The sequence below is a fragment of the Ciconia boyciana genome, chromosome 3 (genome assembly GCF_034638445.1).
Source record: "Ciconia boyciana chromosome 3, ASM3463844v1, whole genome shotgun sequence".
Lineage (NCBI taxonomy): Eukaryota > Metazoa > Chordata > Aves > Ciconiiformes > Ciconiidae > Ciconia > Ciconia boyciana.
The window spans coordinates 128,352,449-128,371,026 of record NC_132936.1 but is presented as its reverse complement, the minus strand read 5'-3'; the positions used below and the strand labels follow the sequence as shown (position 1 = coordinate 128,371,026).

Genomic DNA, 18,578 nt, shown 5'->3' with positions numbered 1-18,578 from the left:
TGTATGGAGTTGACATTAATAAAAAATAACCAACTATTTTAGTAGTCTCCCAGTGTGCAGTTACTTAATGAAATGTGTAAGTGAATTATGTGGCCTTTTTCTTTGATCATTTTAAGAATCACCTGTCATTTAGCCCTGGGTATAGTTGCCTTCCACTCCACTAGGAAGAATATATATATATATGTATCTTACAACTTAAGAAGTTTGGGAAGTTTCCTACACAAGCTAGTATATTTTTTTTCCTTGTAGATGTTATTGTGATACTCAGTAACAAGTACACTCTAGCCTAGCTAGCTCGTTCTACATAACCGCAATTCTGTTTGCTAAGCGTGCGTGTTAAAACCTGTGGAGGACATTTTGCCTCAGGTTGGTGCAGGGACCTCTTCGCTAACATATGTTTGGTGACTGAGACCTGTGGTGTCACCTATAACAGTATCTTGACTGTGTGTGAAAGATGGAGCCGTACGCATGACTTTCTCTGTATTTAAAAGGTATAAAATTCAGGGTTTCCTTTGTTATCCCGTTTTAGTTGGGATCTGCGGGGCCTAATAATTGGGCATCACATCTGGGTTTGGAGCCAATGTTAGAAATGGCTGTTGTGTTTGGTAGATGGGTAAAAGTGTTCTGCTAGTCTAGGTATGCTGGTTATTGAGGCTTTTTTTTTTTGAGTTAGTATTGCTATATTTTGCACAGGTATATTTAAGAAATCGCAGAAAGTTGTTGTGTTTGGTCAATTTGTTTTACATGCCTAATTCTTGATTGTATGACAACAGGCTACGATATTGAGTAGCAACACAGCTGAGAGATAAATGAACTGTTAGTTGATAGTCACAGATGGTCTGAATGCCTGTTGCCCCTGTATGTTCTGAAATTGGCATGTCAATAAATTGCTTGGACCTGGCAAATTCTGTGAACGTGGAATGACAAAAACATTTTTCTTCTGGGCAGGGAAGCTACAGAGCTTTCAATTCCTTCTGAAATTTAAGCATTGCTGTTGACTTAAAAAAAAAAATTGAGGAGCTGTTTTGAACAAAGTACACTTAACTCACCTGAAATTGCTGTTTAATTGCCAGGGCATTCTTACATTGATTGTTTGCAGCTGATCCTCCCAACCCTGTAGACTTAAGGCTATTAAGTTTGAAATTATTGATGATGGGCACTGTTCTGATAGATAGCATGCAAATGCCTATAAATGAATAAATATAAAAGCAATTTGTAGCCTATTAAAAACATTTATTTCCTGTGTAGCATGTAGAATACATACAATAGGGATGATTGCCTGCTGTATTTCCACTTGTGCACTGTTTGCATGCTGTATGTATATCCAGGCAGTATGTATTTTTGTAGAGGTCTACAGGAACTAGGCACTGAAATCCATCCGAATCACACTTCTTCACAGTTTATATGAAAATCCATTGCAAGTAACTACGTTGAACAATGGATTGCAGCGGGATCTGCCAGAACAGCAATGTTTTCTTTCTTTCTTGTTGCAGTCTGTAAGATGACTACAATAACTTCTTCAAGAGGAAATACAGAAGTGGTCAGTGCCAGAAGAACAGAATCACATGATGTTTCAGATATTATCGGCCTCTTCAGCCGTTTTACAGAAGTGGTTTTTGGAAGGATTGATGTCATGTACCTTTTGTAAGTAACAGTATTTAACGGACATTATATTACCTTTCTTGCAGGAAACTTCAAGAAATTATGTTACATTTAAAACGTCAGAAAACATTATGAGCCTTACATGGTGTGGCATGATGACTTTTCACAAAAAGGGAAAGAAAATCTGCTTGCATCTCCTCTCTGCGTCACACATGCATGACTTTGTGCAAAGTTGGATCACTGCTGCCAGCATGGTGGACGAGATTTGACTCTATACTAGCTTCCTTTCTATAAAAGTTCAGAAGAAATAGTTTTGAATAATACCTGATGAAACCATCAGATTCCAATGTCTGCTGTCTGCTCCATCTAACAGAATCATTTTGCCTGTTGGGGAGTGATGGAAGTAGAGGGGCAGGGACTAGGGTTTTTAATCGCTTTGTGGCCACAACCATTCTGTTTTCTTTTCCTGTGTATGTCTAAATCTTTTCCTTCTCTTCCAGTTTCCCCTTAACGAAAGGAATTGGTTATTTTTTTGCCTCTCTTTATTCTATCTTGGGAGACAGCCTCTATCTGCCATAAAATATGTTTCAATGTTCCTCTGCTTTTCATGCCCCCAAGATACCTAATATTCTCCATGTTTTGACATCTGTATCCTAGCTGCTTGCATGGCAATGTCCTTAGTGGAAATGGGTGGCTGTAGAAGTTTTCTGTTACCACATCTTCATCACTGGAGATAGTGATGAACCTTCTGCGCTTCACCTTTCTGTGCAGTGATGAGCAGCAGAGACGGGCTGTGTGAAATGCTGATGGGTCGCTTAGTTTTTTTCCACTTGACTTAATGGCAAATGTCTCAGATACCGGCTATTTTTTTCCCCAGATAGCTTTTATGAAGGAACATGCAAAGAAAAGGGAGCATTTAAGTCTTGCATATCAAATTCATAGTAATTGAGGATTTAAAAAATCACATGAATTGTTATAATGTCAGAATACACTAAATAAATATTTGGAATTGAAGCAATAATGTCAACTTAGGATATGGGCAATGGAGTTTTATTGAGGCCCGATCCTGGGAGCACTTTTGAACACGGTTAATTTTGCTATTCTAACAGGCTGAGTTAACAGTCAGTCACTTTTCTTTGTGAAGTTTCTTCAACTTCTGCAAACTTAAATTGTTTTCACAGAGAAAAATCAAATCTTGCTTTGACACTCTGCAATGGGAAGAATGAAGTTATAGCCCACGCTGTCTTTCTGGACTATCCAAATTGGAATATCACTGATCAGTCTGACTGGGAATCATTCTTACAGGAAAACTACATTAACAATAAATGCACTGTAAGTAAATTGTGTGATTTTAGTTGAGTTTTCATTTAAGGCTCAGGTATGAAAAATATGTGTAGGCATCTAAAATCTATTTTAGGTAGATTTGAGGCATTCAGGCTGAAGAAGGTGATCATCAGACTCCTTACTAAACCCTCAGGTGCTCAGAAGTTCATGAGTACCTGTGCCTTTGCCACTACAGTAACTGAAGGTAACTGTAAGGAGGGCAGTTAGGGAGCGCATGTCCTCTCTTTGCCAGACGTGCAGCACATCTGATGCATTGTGCTAGTGCTGAGAGCAGTGGGAATCACAGCTGCCACCAATATTTTTCATTCAAAAACCTGTCCAGCTCTGGTGTTATCTAACAGAACATTTACCTGGGCGGTGGAGTCCTTGCTCTAAGGTCCTTCTCACTGTAAGTGAACAGGAATCCTAATTTCTCACCTTTTGGGATAAAGTTTTGCTATTTTACAGAACTGAATGCAAATTTAATGGCTTCAGAGAAACAAAAAGGGATAGGGAGTGTACCTCTGCTTGAAGGATGGTGACTTACACTGGGTGGAAGGACCATGCTGACATGAGCATCTTGGTTCTGGAGTAAGCTTGTTTGGTGCTGGTGTGGAGATTGCTGCACTCTGTTCTGTGTGGTGCCAGTTTTCATACAGGCTCCTCAGTCAAGTTTATGTATTACTCTTAGGAATTATGGACTAGAAATAGGCACTTAGAAGTTCAGGATTCAAATGCTGCCCATCATTCAGTCCAGCTAGGAACTAGATCCTGTGATTGTTGAGAAAGATGGAAGATGTTAACCATAAACACTCTCACAAGCTAGGCAGCACATGCCAGAATAAGGTATTGGCAGTACTGAAATTATCTCTAGACCGTTTGTTCATCAGTTTTCCAATGTTGTTCTGGGTGATATTAAGCAATGGCTTGCACAAAAACTGACTAATACAGCAATTGTATTTGAAAATGTTATGTGCCGATAAAAGAAACAAAATTATTACAGTCAAAGGGAGCATAGAAAAAAACCCCATGTAATTTTCTTGTAATCTGTTTTCTTTGTCACTTGAACAGTACTTTGTGTACAGGCATATTGCAGGCACAACCACTTCATTCACTGTTCAGCTGCAGCTGCTCCTGTTGGGTTATGCTATGCTGTCAGTTCTGCAAGCTCTTCCTCAGGCAGCCTGCTTGACAATATCTCGTGCAGCAAAGCTGCAGCTGACTTCAGAGTGCAGGAGCATACAAAGAGAAAAGACAAAAAAAAAAAAAAAAAAAAAAAGCTTGAGCCTGTTAGGAATTACTACTCATGAACAGGAGTGAAAGGTACTTTGGAACATTGACAAGGAGCAGAAGAACTCTCCTTTTTCTAGAACGGAGATTATTTTCTAAAATATGTACAGAATATTCAGTACGTTTTATGCTTCTGCACTGACAAAACAACTGAACCTATTCTGAGTTATAACTAGATGAGATCGTTGGTTAAATCCATGCAGATGTGCTTTAGAAAATTGAGATCTTCTGAAACTAGAATTTCTTAAAATCTAGTTGATGAGTCTTTTTCCTAGAGCACAGAAATGATAAGATAGCTTAAAGGTCTAAATTAGGAATTGACTTGTGCAGAATTTAATTAGTGAAGATGCTTTACAGGATTGCCTGGTTACCATCACTATTCAGAAACAGTTACAGGCCACACCTTGCCTCCTGGGCCTCCTCTTGGACCTCAAGAACAAAACATTCTTTTTTGTTGTTCTTCCGTTTTCATTTGCATTTAAACAAACAAACAAAAAAGAAAAGTCTGATTTTTTAGAAATGGCTTTTGATGTTTCTTCATTACAATAGCCTGTTGTCTTTACGCTGGTCCATATACTGTAACCTCTATTAAAATCATTCTTGCTTTAAAGTTGCTGAAAGGTATTGGTGACTCTAGCCATGACATTTTAGTTGAATATTAAACTATTTGGAAGACCAAGTTTTCCCATTTAAAGTATTTTTTTGTAGAAATATTTCATCTACAGGTATTTCATTGACTCAGCACTTGAAATTAATATGCAAGTGAAAACAGCTGAATTAATAGCACTTTTCATTCCAGCACAAGGGTTTTCCTTTGCTAGTGTTTTCCAGGTTAACTGGAAGCATAAACGATAAAGATGACTTTTAGTCTGCCCTGTTTCTGCCTGGATACTTAAATGTGTCTAATGATGTAATCTTAAGACTTTGTAATTTTTCTTACTTCTTTTAAAGAAAAACCATTTTAGGAGTATGAGAAGTATGCGAGCTGCTGGGATTTTTTAAACCTAGAAAGAATTGTCTTTATCAGCCAAATGTTAAATTAAATGTTGTTAAGATTTCGTTGTTAATTATTGTGGTTAAATTAAAATGTTGTTAGTCTGGAATTACTACTGTTAAATATGAAACCATGTATGTATATTGTAGTCAAACAATAGTAAGCTTGAGTGTAAATAAAAAATATTACAGAAGCACAAATCGTGATATAAAAAAAGCCCTTTAATCACATAACTTTATCCACACATGCTTTGAATTACTTATATTTGTATATTTATATTTTAGCTACTCATTTTGAGTGCAGATCATATATATTGGAAATAAATGTGCATATTAATACTTAGGTTGACTTAATAAATATCAGCTGCATGGTGTTTAGATTTTCATTCCTCATTTTGTAGCCTTTGAACACGTTGTTCATGCATCTTTTTGTGGCAAAAGAAGAATATGCAGCCGGATGTTCCCAAGAAATTGTTAGGTGAGTTCATATGTAACTTTCTGTAGTGAAGCATGTGCACTCTCCTACCATCATTTGGAGAGGCTATGGAATTTAAAAATGCCTTAAGGTGATCACTGGATCAAAATTAAATATCTCTCTAAACAGTCTTGCAAGGTAATAAAACATAACCTTGTGTTAATCCAATGTGCACTGTTGGCTTTGAAACCAAGCTGTCACAGTTCCAAGTACGCTTCTCTAACAGTGTTAAGGTTTAGCTGTATTTTTGCTGTAATTTTCCACAGTACTGCAGTTGCAAGGCAGATTGATTTGTCTTTTCTTAAATTTCTACTTGTAAAAATCAAAGCGCATGACTGAGCAGGAAGCTTAAAAAGCTGTAGAAGTTTCTGGAATACACTTGTTCCCAGGTAATCTACTGATAGTTTGTTAGCTACAGATTATGTGGTAAGGCTGCAAATGATACAATACAAACAGCATAATATATTACCGTGTTAGCTCAGTACTCAAATATAACCATTGCTCATACCGTTATTTGGTATACTCAGAGTATACTTACATAAACAGTGAATTGCACTTGGTGCTGTTGCTGTTGAATTTACAGTTACTTTGTCATGTCAAGCCAGCTCATCCAGATGCCAGGTCAGAGATCTGCCAGCAGAGATCTGGCATCGTTAATTTTTTCACCACTGGGGAACTGATATAAAAAGGAGGATGTTTGAAATCTAAGGATTAGGAAATTGAGAGAAATAAGGTAGGAAAAAAAACCACAACAGTAAAAAAAATGCCCAGATGAATTTCATATGATCTTATTTGTCATAAATAAAATGTTTTAATTCTTGAGCCATGTGGACTCATGAAGGCACTGGAGAAAAAATGTTGTGTATTAAAAGACTAGCTGCTGTATCTGACTGATGGGTGTAATGATGAAAGACTGAATACAGTTATGTTATTTGTCCAGGAGAGCTTTTATCACAGTACCAGAACTGCAGTTTATACTTGTCTTCATACCAGCTGATGAGAATTTAGGTAAGAATTTAATGCTATTTTATCCTTAAAATAATGAGAACAATCTCCAATCTCATTATCATTAATATGCACTGTGTTGGTGGGTGCTTTTGTGGTTTTTTTTAAAATATTGAGAACAGTTATCATTTTCTAAACATGCAGAAAACACAATCTTAAAGTATCCTCTAATGGACCTACCTTGTAAAAGAGGTTTATGTGGTTATGTGTTCGCTTCAGCGGTCTATCCATTTCCTGCAGTCTTTAAATTTGCCAGAAACAGATAGGACTTCAAACAGCAGTAAAGATCTCACAAATAAATTCCTGCAAGTTTTGTGAAGATTGTTCGCTGCATAGTGTCAAGAGATTGAAATCAGTGCTTGTACTTTGAGAGACAATGACTAATAGGCCACTTGGCATGAATATATATTTCACAAGCACACACATAAATTCATACATGTCAGCCAGGCATCATGCCCATACATCAGAACCAGTCTCATCAGGTATTTCCTCTTATTTAGCCAAGTGAGTACAAGATGGGGAGAGGACACTTTGGTGAGGGTCAGAAGGGGTGCTGGAGACATGGAAGGCAACTAGGATTGTTTCTTTTAGAGAGAGGTACAAAGATGGAGAATGCACATCTTAATTAGAGAACAGCATCTGACTTGGAATTCCAGTCCTGAATTCAGACTAATAAACCAAGCATCTACTTAATGACTGATTTTTTGTTTTGGTTTGGTTTTTTGGTTGGAGCTTTCCTTGAAGGGAACTGGAACCTCTTCTAATATGACAATTTCTAGACATCTTTGTTCCAAGTCATGCTAAAAAACTCTGTAGTGGTGTGTCAACTACAGAAAACAGTACCTGAATAAGGGCTTTTGCCAAACCTACCCTAGCAACAAATGTCAACTTTCCTTCAGCAGAACGAGTCCTGACAAAGAGACTCTCCAGTAGCATATAGTATTGGTTATAAGACTAGTATTTCTATAGGGATTTGATCCTACTAATTTCTGATTGCTTTGAAGCTTATTCAGGTTTTGGGTGCTGGATTAATTAACAAATTAATCCAGTAACAATTCTTTCACATGTTTATACTACTGTCATTTCAGCTTCATTGCTTAACCTAAAAGACAGAGCATTACGCCATCTGTGGTTTAAGTTCAAAACTCTGTTTTCCTCAAACAGTTTCCTGATAATTTAAAAGCTTACATAATGGAGTTTTTCTGTTGCTCCTAACAGATTTTTGTCATTCACAGAGCCAGACATGGGAAATGTCTTTGAAAAGATGATGACCGCTCCAGGTTCAGTAGCGGATACAAACTTTACCTTGCTTGTGTGCCCCAGACATTGGTATCACCCACAGCTGTATGTTCGCAAAGCAAGGTAATGCAGTTTATGCCTTCTACTTCTATGAGCAGATCTGTCTGGGTTAATTGAAGAATTTTCTTTTTTGGTTTACAGCATCAGTATCTTAGTTAAACTGCTATGATTTTCCGTGATAACCTAACTAAGGAGTTCTATGATTATGCTGTTTTTATTCTACTTCATCACAAGATCAGTTGTATTTTTTGTAAAACTAGGTTGCTATCTAGAAGAATACCTTTTTTGTCTGTGATGTTTCTTCTGTGAATTTGCTGGCTTAATCGCATTGGTGTGTATTTTAGTGAGTGCATGTAGTTTCCAGGTCTCTTGGAGCATATTCCAACTTACTTTTAGTTTTCTCTTGTTATGTCGTATTCTGACCAGCTGAGCAAAGTCTAAATAGGAAGGCCTATTATCTAAAAGAATTAAATAAGAGCAGAGAATCCTTATTTCCAGTAGTCCTTCAGACATGGCGAGTAATCCTTTTTCATCTTTTGTACCATTTTTTCTGCATAAGCACTTCACTCTGACTGTGTTTCAGGGGAGCAGGCCTCCTCAGTGTTGCTGAGAGAGCTTAAGAAAATAACAGGGTAACCCTTTTCCTTCCATCATGTCATCTGTTTCAATGGACGCAGTTTGGAGCGAAGACTTTAAGATATGCTCACGGAATGTGCCTTAAACACAGCCTTGCTCTTGTTTTGGGATTCAAGTCATAAACGCCATTTAAAAAGTTACTCTGAATTATTTTTTCTTTCCTCTCTGCTCAGCTGCCTGCAGTGTACACCAAGCAGAGATGCAAGTGTCTCTAGCAGCCTTGCCTATCGATGTCTACCTGTATATTGATTATTACCACTCTGTTTTTTCCTGCCATTTGAATTCTGCTACCTATGCCAAATCACAGCATTCTGTGCTTGTGCCAGCGTTGTGCCCAGTAAATGAGAAACACAGAGTTTGTGACCCAAAGGGGCCTTATGTTTTTCTGTGTAGATTGCTGGACCATATATGCTGTCATTGCTGTGTAGATGCTTCCCTGTAGTGTGGTTGAAATGTAACTAGTATCTATCGCTTTTTGGTTCACTTGTTTTCCTCTTCACAGTGGGAAGAGTGTGTGTAGGGTAATGTTTTATGAAGTAATAATTTTATTTGATTCTGATTAATTCTGGAGTTGCTTTTGTTCATTCTAAATGTAAGTGTTGCTCTGTGGTTATGTAGCAGGATTATGACTAAATTAGCATTTCTAGTCCTTGTAGTGGAAGCTGAAGTTCAGGGACAAGCCCGTCCCTGGGACACTATATCATATGATACTGATGTGTGGGGGGGGTCCGTATTGAGCAGTGCTAGCAGATGGTAATGCCACATTAGGCATATCTTTCTGCCTGGTAAATCCACAACTGTTTGTTTATGGGTTAATTCATGCTGACATCTCGGACTGGATTCTGACAGAAGCCTGTGTCTCAGGGCGATGCTTTACACATATCTAATTTTACCAAATACGCCTGAAACAAATCTGCAGATTGTGCTCTTTATCCTATAGTTTTAGTCAGTCTGCAACATCCAGTTGCTTGACTTTTGAGCATTTTAAGAAAAAGGACTGAGGCGTGAACTTGACCACTTCACACCATCCTGCTATAGGTCTGGATATTTCAATATGTTACAAAATTATTTGCATATTAATGATCTACAATTTTTAGGCTTTTTATGAGTATTTCCGTCGAGTTGTCTACCATCTATCAGTATGTGAATGAACCTTGATACTAAGAAGTTATCAGCAGGTGAATTAATTCCTGATTTAAAGTTTTTCTATACGTCTTGATTCCAACTATTGTGTTTGGTTTTTATTTAATTTGAATCAATTCTTTCTTTCGATGGCCATTGGATATTATCAATAGAAATATTTTTTACATGACTGGAAATGTCACGTAGGCCACACCAATATTCCACGTAAGAGACACCATCTTGCCTGGGATTTCTGTAGTTTGTTATGAATAATAAAATTATTTACTTTAGTTTGTTTGGTGGGTTTTTTAATTATTATTAGAAAACTAACCAGGAAACTTGTTTTTTCTTAAATTACACGGTATCTGGTGATATAAAACTCATACTTTAATATTGTCTATCAATAGATTCTCCGAGTAAGGTAAATTATGTTTGCAGTAGACGCTTTGCCTTTCCTTTTCGTCTGTGTTCACCTTTGTACTTCACTGGCATCCATAGTAACGTTCTGTGGAGCCCTTTAGAGACTTATCTATGAAAGTTGTCCCCAGCCACCTGCCTAGCAACACGTTCTGGGTCAATGATAGGAGATTAGGGTAATCTCTGTTCCCTCTTCCCTTGCTTATAGAGGGGGGAAAAAGAAACTGATACTTTGCTTGACCATTAATTTTGAAGTTATTCTCCATCTGACCTTTATAATGTGAAATAAATCTGTAGTGTGCCAGAACATAGTCCACTAAGCTTTTATATTTAAGTTTCTTGCTGATACCTCGTCTTTAGATCCTGTCATTCTTTGTTTTGTACCATATATGTAAGAGCTCACAAATTTGCAGCTCTGTGGAATGCCTTTATTGTGCTTGTTCTCACAGCCTAGGAATTTTGTAGTATTTTTATATTAAAAATCTATTGTGTTTTGTTTTGTTGCTTTTGGGTTTTTTTTTTAAAGACTATGGTGCTAGTGGAGGATTGCAGAAATCAAAAATAGTTCTGTTCCTACAGTTTCTGGTGTGCAGGGAGATGAATGGGCTTATGTGGAGCCCCACTGACTATCACGAGGTCAGTCTCTATGTACCACAGGCCGGCAGAATTGCCATCTGCATCTTGATGTGTGGCCTTGTCATGTTGTGTTTTACAGAGCAGAATGCTGTAACGGACTTGGAGCAATCGGCAAAACGTTCCGTTTGGAGATGGTGTGTGCACGTTACCTATCCCAGTCAAACAACAGGTTTCAGTTGGTGTACAGTCTCATTCCTTTACCCCTAAATTAGTTTGGTTTGTTTGAGGCTTCATAACACATGACGAAATTTGCTATACTGATTAATTGTGTTGAAGTAGTGAAATTCTGGTAATAGAAAACCTTACTGCAGCTTTTCCCTTGACGTACTGCCTGCGAAGAAGAGGAAGACTACTATTTTGGTTTGAGATATAAAGAGCGTGGATTACTAGAAGTTTTTACATGGTTTCATTGTTCTTGTAACTTCATTTTAGTTGCATCTTTTGAATTCATTCTACAGACAAGTAATTGATGGTGTGTTATATTTTTCCATACTCTTTTCTTTTTGTATAACTTATTGCAATGAAGACTCTCACTTACACAGTGGAAAAGAATGAAAAAGTGCAGGGCTTGGAAATTTGTCACCCCTGGCAGCTGTTTTCAGCTTTGAGGGGCCAGTGATGATATTCATCTCTCCTGGTTTCTCAAGGTGGCTTTCTTAACTTAAAAACTGTATGAAAGAATCTGGCGACTGCCCTTCACAAAAAGAATTACGTTATTTAAAACTCCTGGCAGAGGGAGCAGTACTGTGACTGGGACATCCTGAGGGTCACAAGTTCAGCACTTAGTCACCCTGCTAAAAGGCCGTTGGTAAGGCGTATGTGACGGATATGACTCCAGGCTGCAGTGGCTCCCTTGCTGTCCATCCTGCCCCGACAGCCCGCCGGACTGACCTCGGCAGAGAGAGGTCGGGGTGGAGGGGTGCTCCGGGCCTTGTCGCCGGGCTGTGCTGAGCAATGGGAGCAGCGAGAGTAAGGAGCGAGAGAGCTTTCAGACAGATGGCCTGAGAACAAAAAAGCAGGAACAACGTCAAAATAAAAGGGGTCACCGGCCCCTAGTAGGGGGGTAATCTTACCCAGAAGGTCACATTCATTCTGGTGTGTAGGAGCAGCAAAAACCATCTAGACACCCCCTAAATTGTCCTTCAGTCTTATGCTAGAGTCGGCCAGGACTTAGAAACTCAGACCATGTTTGATAAAGTTAGAAATAAAACTTTTTGGCCCAGTTGTGTTAACTTTAAGGCTTCTTCCAAATCCAGAAACATGTAAAGAGTGGAAATGAGAAGTGGATTTATCTTGTTTTTCTGAATTGCTGCATATGCAGAACTAAGATTTCCAAATTATAGGTACAAGTATTTAGATACGAGCACATACAAACTTGAGCAATAGGAGCCTGAACAGAACACAAGTTTTCCGAAAACTGAGGGAAGTGTTAATAATCATTCCTGATAATTCTCTTCAGAAACATGTTTCTACAATATGTAACACTTGTAAAGAAGAGAGAACTATTTAAAAATGTTTTTCTATTGACATCTTATTGTAGGGAGCTAGAGGAAAGGATATTCCAGTCAGAGACTAATGACAGTATGGAGTAATGGGTATGTAAAACTGTAGTCACCTTGTGAGGGATCAGCCACGGCTGCGGGAGCCTTAGGGGTGTTGGGGCGCAGACGCAGGGGACCGTTAGGACACCGCATTACTAGCCTGCTATTATCCGAACCGCTACCACCCTTCCAGGCCTCGGGCGACCCGCGCGGCCTCCGCAGGGCGGGAACGCTTCGCACTTCCCGGGAGCCGCCGGGCCCGCCCTTTGCCAGCCGGGGCCCGCATGCCGCAGCCGCAGCCCCCGGGCGCTGGCGGCCCGCGGCCGCTAGAGGGCAGGAGAGAGCCGCCGGCGGCGGGAGCCTGAGGGGCGGCCTGCGGACAGCTCACGGCGGGGTTCGGCCGGCGTGAGGGGCTGCGGCCCTCGGAGGCGGCAGCAGGTCTGCCTGCTTTTGAATCTGCCGGTCGCAGCTACACGTGAGGAAAGAGGGCCTCGACAGGCTTCTAAAAAGGGTCAGACTCCGAGTGCTAGAGAGGTGGTTACCAAGATGATGCGTACTCCAGAGAGGAGGGTGCAGCCCGCTGCTTGCAGAAGGTGGAGGTGAGGGGCTCGCGCTGACCCTCCCAAGGCAGTTGTCCGTCGCAGGTTAGTCTGCTGAGCGCTCTGTAGCTGAAGGATGCAACCTGTTGTTTCAAAGGAGCCGGTTGTGGTGGTCTCTGTTTCTTTCAGTAAGCACAAATGTATTCCTGTGTTTGATGAAGTGCATTGTTTACTCTTCTTGGTTTAATTCCTTTATCCTATGGGGCTCGTCTTTCTCCTTGCGTGTTTGTGTGTGTGATAACTGAGATAACCAAAAGCATGTTCAGTAGCAGTCTACTTACGGCCCTGAGGAGAAAGGGTTTTCTTAACTCCACAGTCCAGTAGTAAAAGTCATGCCTTCTGACGGCCCATCACAGCCCCACTTTTCTCACCACTTTTTTTAGTTGCAGAATTGTTGGTTGGACCACTTAATTCTTGCATTTTTCAGATAGATAAATAAAAAAGTGGTTTCATCTTCTTATTGAAAGCAGTTCTGTGTTAGAGCTGGTTTGCCACTGGCCTTTATGCCACGGTCGCAGCACAAATGACTAATGAATTCCTTCATTGCATTGGTAAAAGCACTGAAAGTTCTTGTTAAGGCTTACATTGATCCTGGTTAAGAATTAACATTTTTTAAAGTGGTTTAATGGAAAAGAGTCTCTGTTGCCTATTTAAATCAAAATCTGTGCAGTATGGGGCCTGTATGAGTCTAACACTGAAACTTGGACTGATTGGAAATCGGCTCAGGCAGCTTTTGCGCCGGCAGCATGGGGAACAGACTGGAGTAGTAGAGGCAGTTAAAGCCTTGATGCGGCAGGTTCCCACCTATGCAGAAAGCCTTTCATGAGGCAGAGGGATAGAATAATTGCACTTTGGCCTTTGTATCTTTTTCAATGGTGGAGCATTAACTTGACCTTACAAAGGCATAATGGCTCGATTTCTGCCAGGTGACTCCCACACTGCTGTGTGTAATAACAGTAATCTAGCCAATACTCAGTACTGTTTCTCCCATACAGGAAGGCACTATTTTCTTTTTTTTTAAAAGAACTGATTTTCTAAATTGCACTCATGTTGCTTTTTGAGATCTCCGCCAACTCTAACCAACTGATGATTGGGCTCACTCAATATAATTATTTTAAATGAGGCCTAAAGCTCAGGTCCACCTGGCCTGAGATGCCTTAGGCAAGACAGTTTTGAACTGGGCTGCCCTCGTATTTTATTTAGGGAAAGATAAGCATCTCCATTGGGGAATACAGATCTTAGGTGGGTGGTGTGGCTTTTGGAAGTGGTTCTGTCTCTCCTCTGGCGCTGAGGCTCCCAGCTTAGTGTGTGTCGGGGACGTGTCCTAGGTGAAATGATTTCTTTGTGGGTGGAGGCCTTGGATCGGGTATTTGTAATATTTGTCCATATGCTAACAGAGTAGAACAGAAGTATCAGGACCTATTAATGGCAGAGCTTTAGGACATTACCTAATCTTTTTTTGTAGGTTGGAAGATTGTGATGATCTCATGCCAATCTGGACACGTCAGAGTGAGACTCTGAAAGAAACCTATAGTGAATATTTCCTAGCTGATCTCATAGAATGTCAAGATGAAGAAAATCAGGCTGTTGTTTGTGAGGTCAGTCTGCTATGAGCTCTGGTTTTGTCTAATCATAACATTAGTGATGTCACATGTGAGTGACAGCTCACACTGCAGCTCAGCGAATAAAAAGAACAAGCTCACTTTCGGAAGGTAGAATTCATGATCTGCGCACACGCAGTGCCCTCTGCCACGTATTTTGTGTCTTTCTTTTCTTTAGGAGTGATAGGTCCTGTTAAGTAAATGAAGCAGCAATTCCCAGCAATTTTGTAGATTCTTTTCAAGTAATTGGAACAGACCATCTCGAAGAAACCATGTTGCCACTTTAGACATTTGCATTATAGATGACCAGTTTTCATTCCCGGTGAAAATTAATATTGCATGTGAAAACTAGTATCCGGTAATACTTTCACAGTTAAAAATGCTACAGATTTTTTCCATCTCCTGGCTCAGGCAGTCAGATTTTTGCTGAATTGAAGACAGAAACCCAGGAATTAATTTAAATAAGGAAGAGGTGGTAATAGGTATCTTGCTGTAAATTCCTGTTAATATTTTCATGTGTTAGTAATTGTGCATGGTATTGTAAGCTGATAGGCAACATAACCGACTTAATTCCAGAAGTCTGCTTTCTATAGCAAATGATTTTATAAAACCTTAACGTGTAATCACTACCATTGGAAGCCAAATGGGAAACAATAAACCATTAGTGTAATAGCACATTACAAACAGCTATCTTTATAAATAATACACCTCAAATGTACATTTATAGCTCAATGTGATACTAGCAAAAGGTGTTTCAGGCCCTCATAGTTTATACTTGCCGCTGCTGCTGCAGATTGGAAAGACACCTCCATGCGAACCAAGATAGATGCCAATTTTCCCTGCAGAGAATGAAGCTGGCAACCTCTTTTTGCACATATGGTAGATGGATTGGTTAATCAGCCTCTGCTGAGCCTTGGGCCTAAAATTACATAGCAGCCAGACAACTGCAGCGACCGAGCTTTTGTTCAGTTATGCAAACAAGGCAAACAAACAATCACTTGTTGTTTGAGGGGAAAAAAATTAAACTTTATTTTTTTTATTTTATTGGAGTGCTGATGGCTTGATAAAATGGCTATACAAATCCAGATGTTGAGTTTTCATTATGTTTATAAAGGAGGCTTTCATTATGTGTATTAAGGGGAAAAAAATATTTTGATTATGTGTGTTTCACCAGAAGGTTGCATATAGTACTGAAAATTGAAGAGCTTCCTTCGTCTAGATTCATCTTAGCTTAAAGCTAAAAAATCTCCAGCATGCTGATTCTCATTTTTCAGAGTGTATTTCTTTCTGAAAACTGCAACTTTCTGGAAACTTTCAGTAATAGTCAAACATACAGAGTAACATGCCGTTTCAGCTTTGCAGGGATCTTGTCATTGTCATAATCACCAGGGCATTTATTTTTTTTTTTTAAAGACTAGTTCTTAGATTTTTTTCAGAACTTGAAAATATTTAGCGCTTATAATTGCTGCAAATAATACATACTAATACTGTATTAGATACCATTTATATACTATATAATTGCTTTCTTGAAGTAATCATTTTCATAGGAAAATAAAATATACTTTTCAGTTTTAGCACAATTTTATTTACAAAGCAGTGTCTGGTAATTAGTCAACCATTATGGCTAGGTAAATCCAGATTTTACTTTAGCTGCGCTTTAAGGAAAAAATATACCTTTTTGGAGGTATGTAGTTAAAAGGTATGGTTTTTTTATTTACTATAACGAAAGTTTTATTGAAACAATAGGTCATTATTTGGTCCATATATATAATCCTAACGCTCCTGCAAGTCATAGCTAACAAAAGAATGATAACATGTAATAGAGGGCCTAATACACATATTACAAGGAAAAAAAAAAGGATCTTTAACTTTTGCTGAAATAGTTCCTTTATACTTTTCTATTATGCACAGCCAGAGATAGAACACTAACTTTTATGTTTCAGCAATTTTTTTGTTCAATTTTTTGTGTCCTGACCTAAAATCATGTGCTCAACTTTTACATGTGTGTGGCGTTGCTTTTATATTTCAGGATGGTGACACTGCAGTAGGATTCATGAGCTTATGTTCTCAAGTAAATGTTTCCTTGTTTCAAGAGTGTTTTGACTTGGGGCCTTTCCATGGACTCTGTAAACCACATCCTGAAGATATTCTCAAAATGCCACAGAAGCCAAGCATTCAAGGAGGTATCTATATTCTAAAATGCTAGATAGATCCAAGGTGCATTTATTTCTAGCTTCTGAGTAGGTTTTGCAAAAGGTTGGAAGAGGATATAGGTTTACTAGCAAGAAAACACAAATTCATGTATCTGTTTTGGTTGCCTGGTGTTTTTAATTCAGGAGAGAAATTTTCGTAGCCCTGGTCTCTGACTCAGAAGTGATTGTTGTTTGTGGGGAACTGGTCTATGCCAGGTATGGGATAAACCTAGGTTTGAAGTTTCAGAAAGCCAAAGCATCGAGTATATTTTCTATCAGTTAGCTACAGTTGTACTATTGAAGACTTAATTTTGAAATCTGGTTCTAAGGTCTGTCAGTAGCTAAGCAGCTGGTTAACTGTGGCTATTCTGTTGTCCCCTTTACTTTGTGTTGTCTTATTTCCTTGTCGTCCAGCTTCTGCTCTCTTTGCTTATTGTTTGCAGCCTTCTAGTTTACAAGATTTTGGGAGATCAAGGACTGTCTCTTTATTCTGTTTTTATATTGGGCATGATACAACAACGCATCTACAAGCCTCCTTACTGCAAATGATAAAAAACAGTAACACGAATATGTCACCTGTTTGTAGAACAGAAGTGTCATGTAAATGATTTACAGTTTAATCTTTATTTTTCAGTGTCAAAGGACTTTTTGTGCAGAAGGGCAACATTTTGCTCTCTACTACCTATCAGTAATAGAATTAAAAAACCCCACTGTTAGGTTGTTACCTATCTGCTTGTCTGAACACAAAGCAGCAGGCGCAAGAAAGGTGACTAGGGTGCTACAGAGCAGTCACCAGCTGGTATCTCAGAGCTGACAGTCATGGAACAGAAAAGGGAAAGAAAAAAAAGTCTTATAGCTGCTCCTATGGACTTCCCCTCCCCTGCAAAGAAGCATCTTGCAAATAAGAGATGAAAGAAGCCAGCTATCTTCTTCTGTATCATCCTATGCTCCTGGAGCTTCAGGAGTGTGATTTCAAAATGGGTGACAGACATATGTAGAAACATAAATGAGACAGGGGGAGGAAGAAAGATAACTCACGATAGTCTCTTCTGAAAACTAGTTGGAACACAGTCCTGGGCAGTCTGCTCTAGGGTACCCTGCTTGAGCAGAGGGCTTGGACAAGATGACCTCCAGTGGTCCCTTCCAGCCTCAACCATTCTGTGGCTGTTATCTGGTTCTGGTAAAACCCTTAGACGCTCCTGTGTGCTTTCCTTGTCCAGGGACTGCAAGCTGTAGGCCCGTATTTTGTGGCAAATTCTGTGCTGCTGAGCCGTTTAATGAGTATGTGCTTATAGGTTTTAACAATACAGCTGTTACACTTTTTTTTTTTACATTTATGAAATCTATGAAACTTGTTCTAAATGTGAAAACTTAGCATAAACAACTGTTCTGTTCAGGTTCTTATATGACTCTCATCAATCTAGCATCTGAGTGCTTTTCAGAATTTTATTAAGCAACATGGTTAGCAGTCTCACGTGTTTATCTCTCTTTTTCCTCTGCATTTAAAAACTATGTTATTTTTGATGGTTGATACTAGTTTGCAATCCTGTGCGTTTCCTTCAAGTAAGATTTTAAAAAGTCCCTCTATTTGGAATGACAGGGGCAGCTCTGGGGAAAGAGAGAGTTATTTGTAGACTTTTTCAGATAGCTTGAGCACAAATCACTGATGATCTCAAAGATGAACACCTGAGGAGGAACTTGAGTATCATAAGCTAAGAGCCTGACTCTGATACTATTCCTAGGGGGAAAGAGCCACTAGAAATTTAATAGTAAAATTAGCTCATGGCTGTACACTGCTCAGGAATATTAATTCTGTTATCATGGAATAATAATTAAAATTATTGTTG

General features: G+C 39.1%; 1 protein-coding gene across 1 annotated transcript in view; it reads left to right on the top strand.

The window, feature by feature from the left end:
• The window catches only part of CFAP61 (cilia and flagella associated protein 61), a 113,243-nt gene that overhangs the window by 527 nt on the left and 94,138 nt on the right, over nt 1-18,578 (top strand). Inside the window, exons 2-8 of the mRNA XM_072857652.1 lie at nt 1,494-1,644; nt 2,784-2,934; nt 5,610-5,686; nt 6,624-6,691; nt 7,924-8,050; nt 14,404-14,536; nt 16,569-16,722. Coding sequence (XP_072713753.1) covers nt 1,502-1,644; nt 2,784-2,934; nt 5,610-5,686; nt 6,624-6,691; nt 7,924-8,050; nt 14,404-14,536; nt 16,569-16,722 — 853 coding nt within the window. The 5' untranslated portion in view covers nt 1,494-1,501. The remainder of the gene's footprint in view (nt 1-1,493; nt 1,645-2,783; nt 2,935-5,609; nt 5,687-6,623; nt 6,692-7,923; nt 8,051-14,403; nt 14,537-16,568; nt 16,723-18,578) is intronic.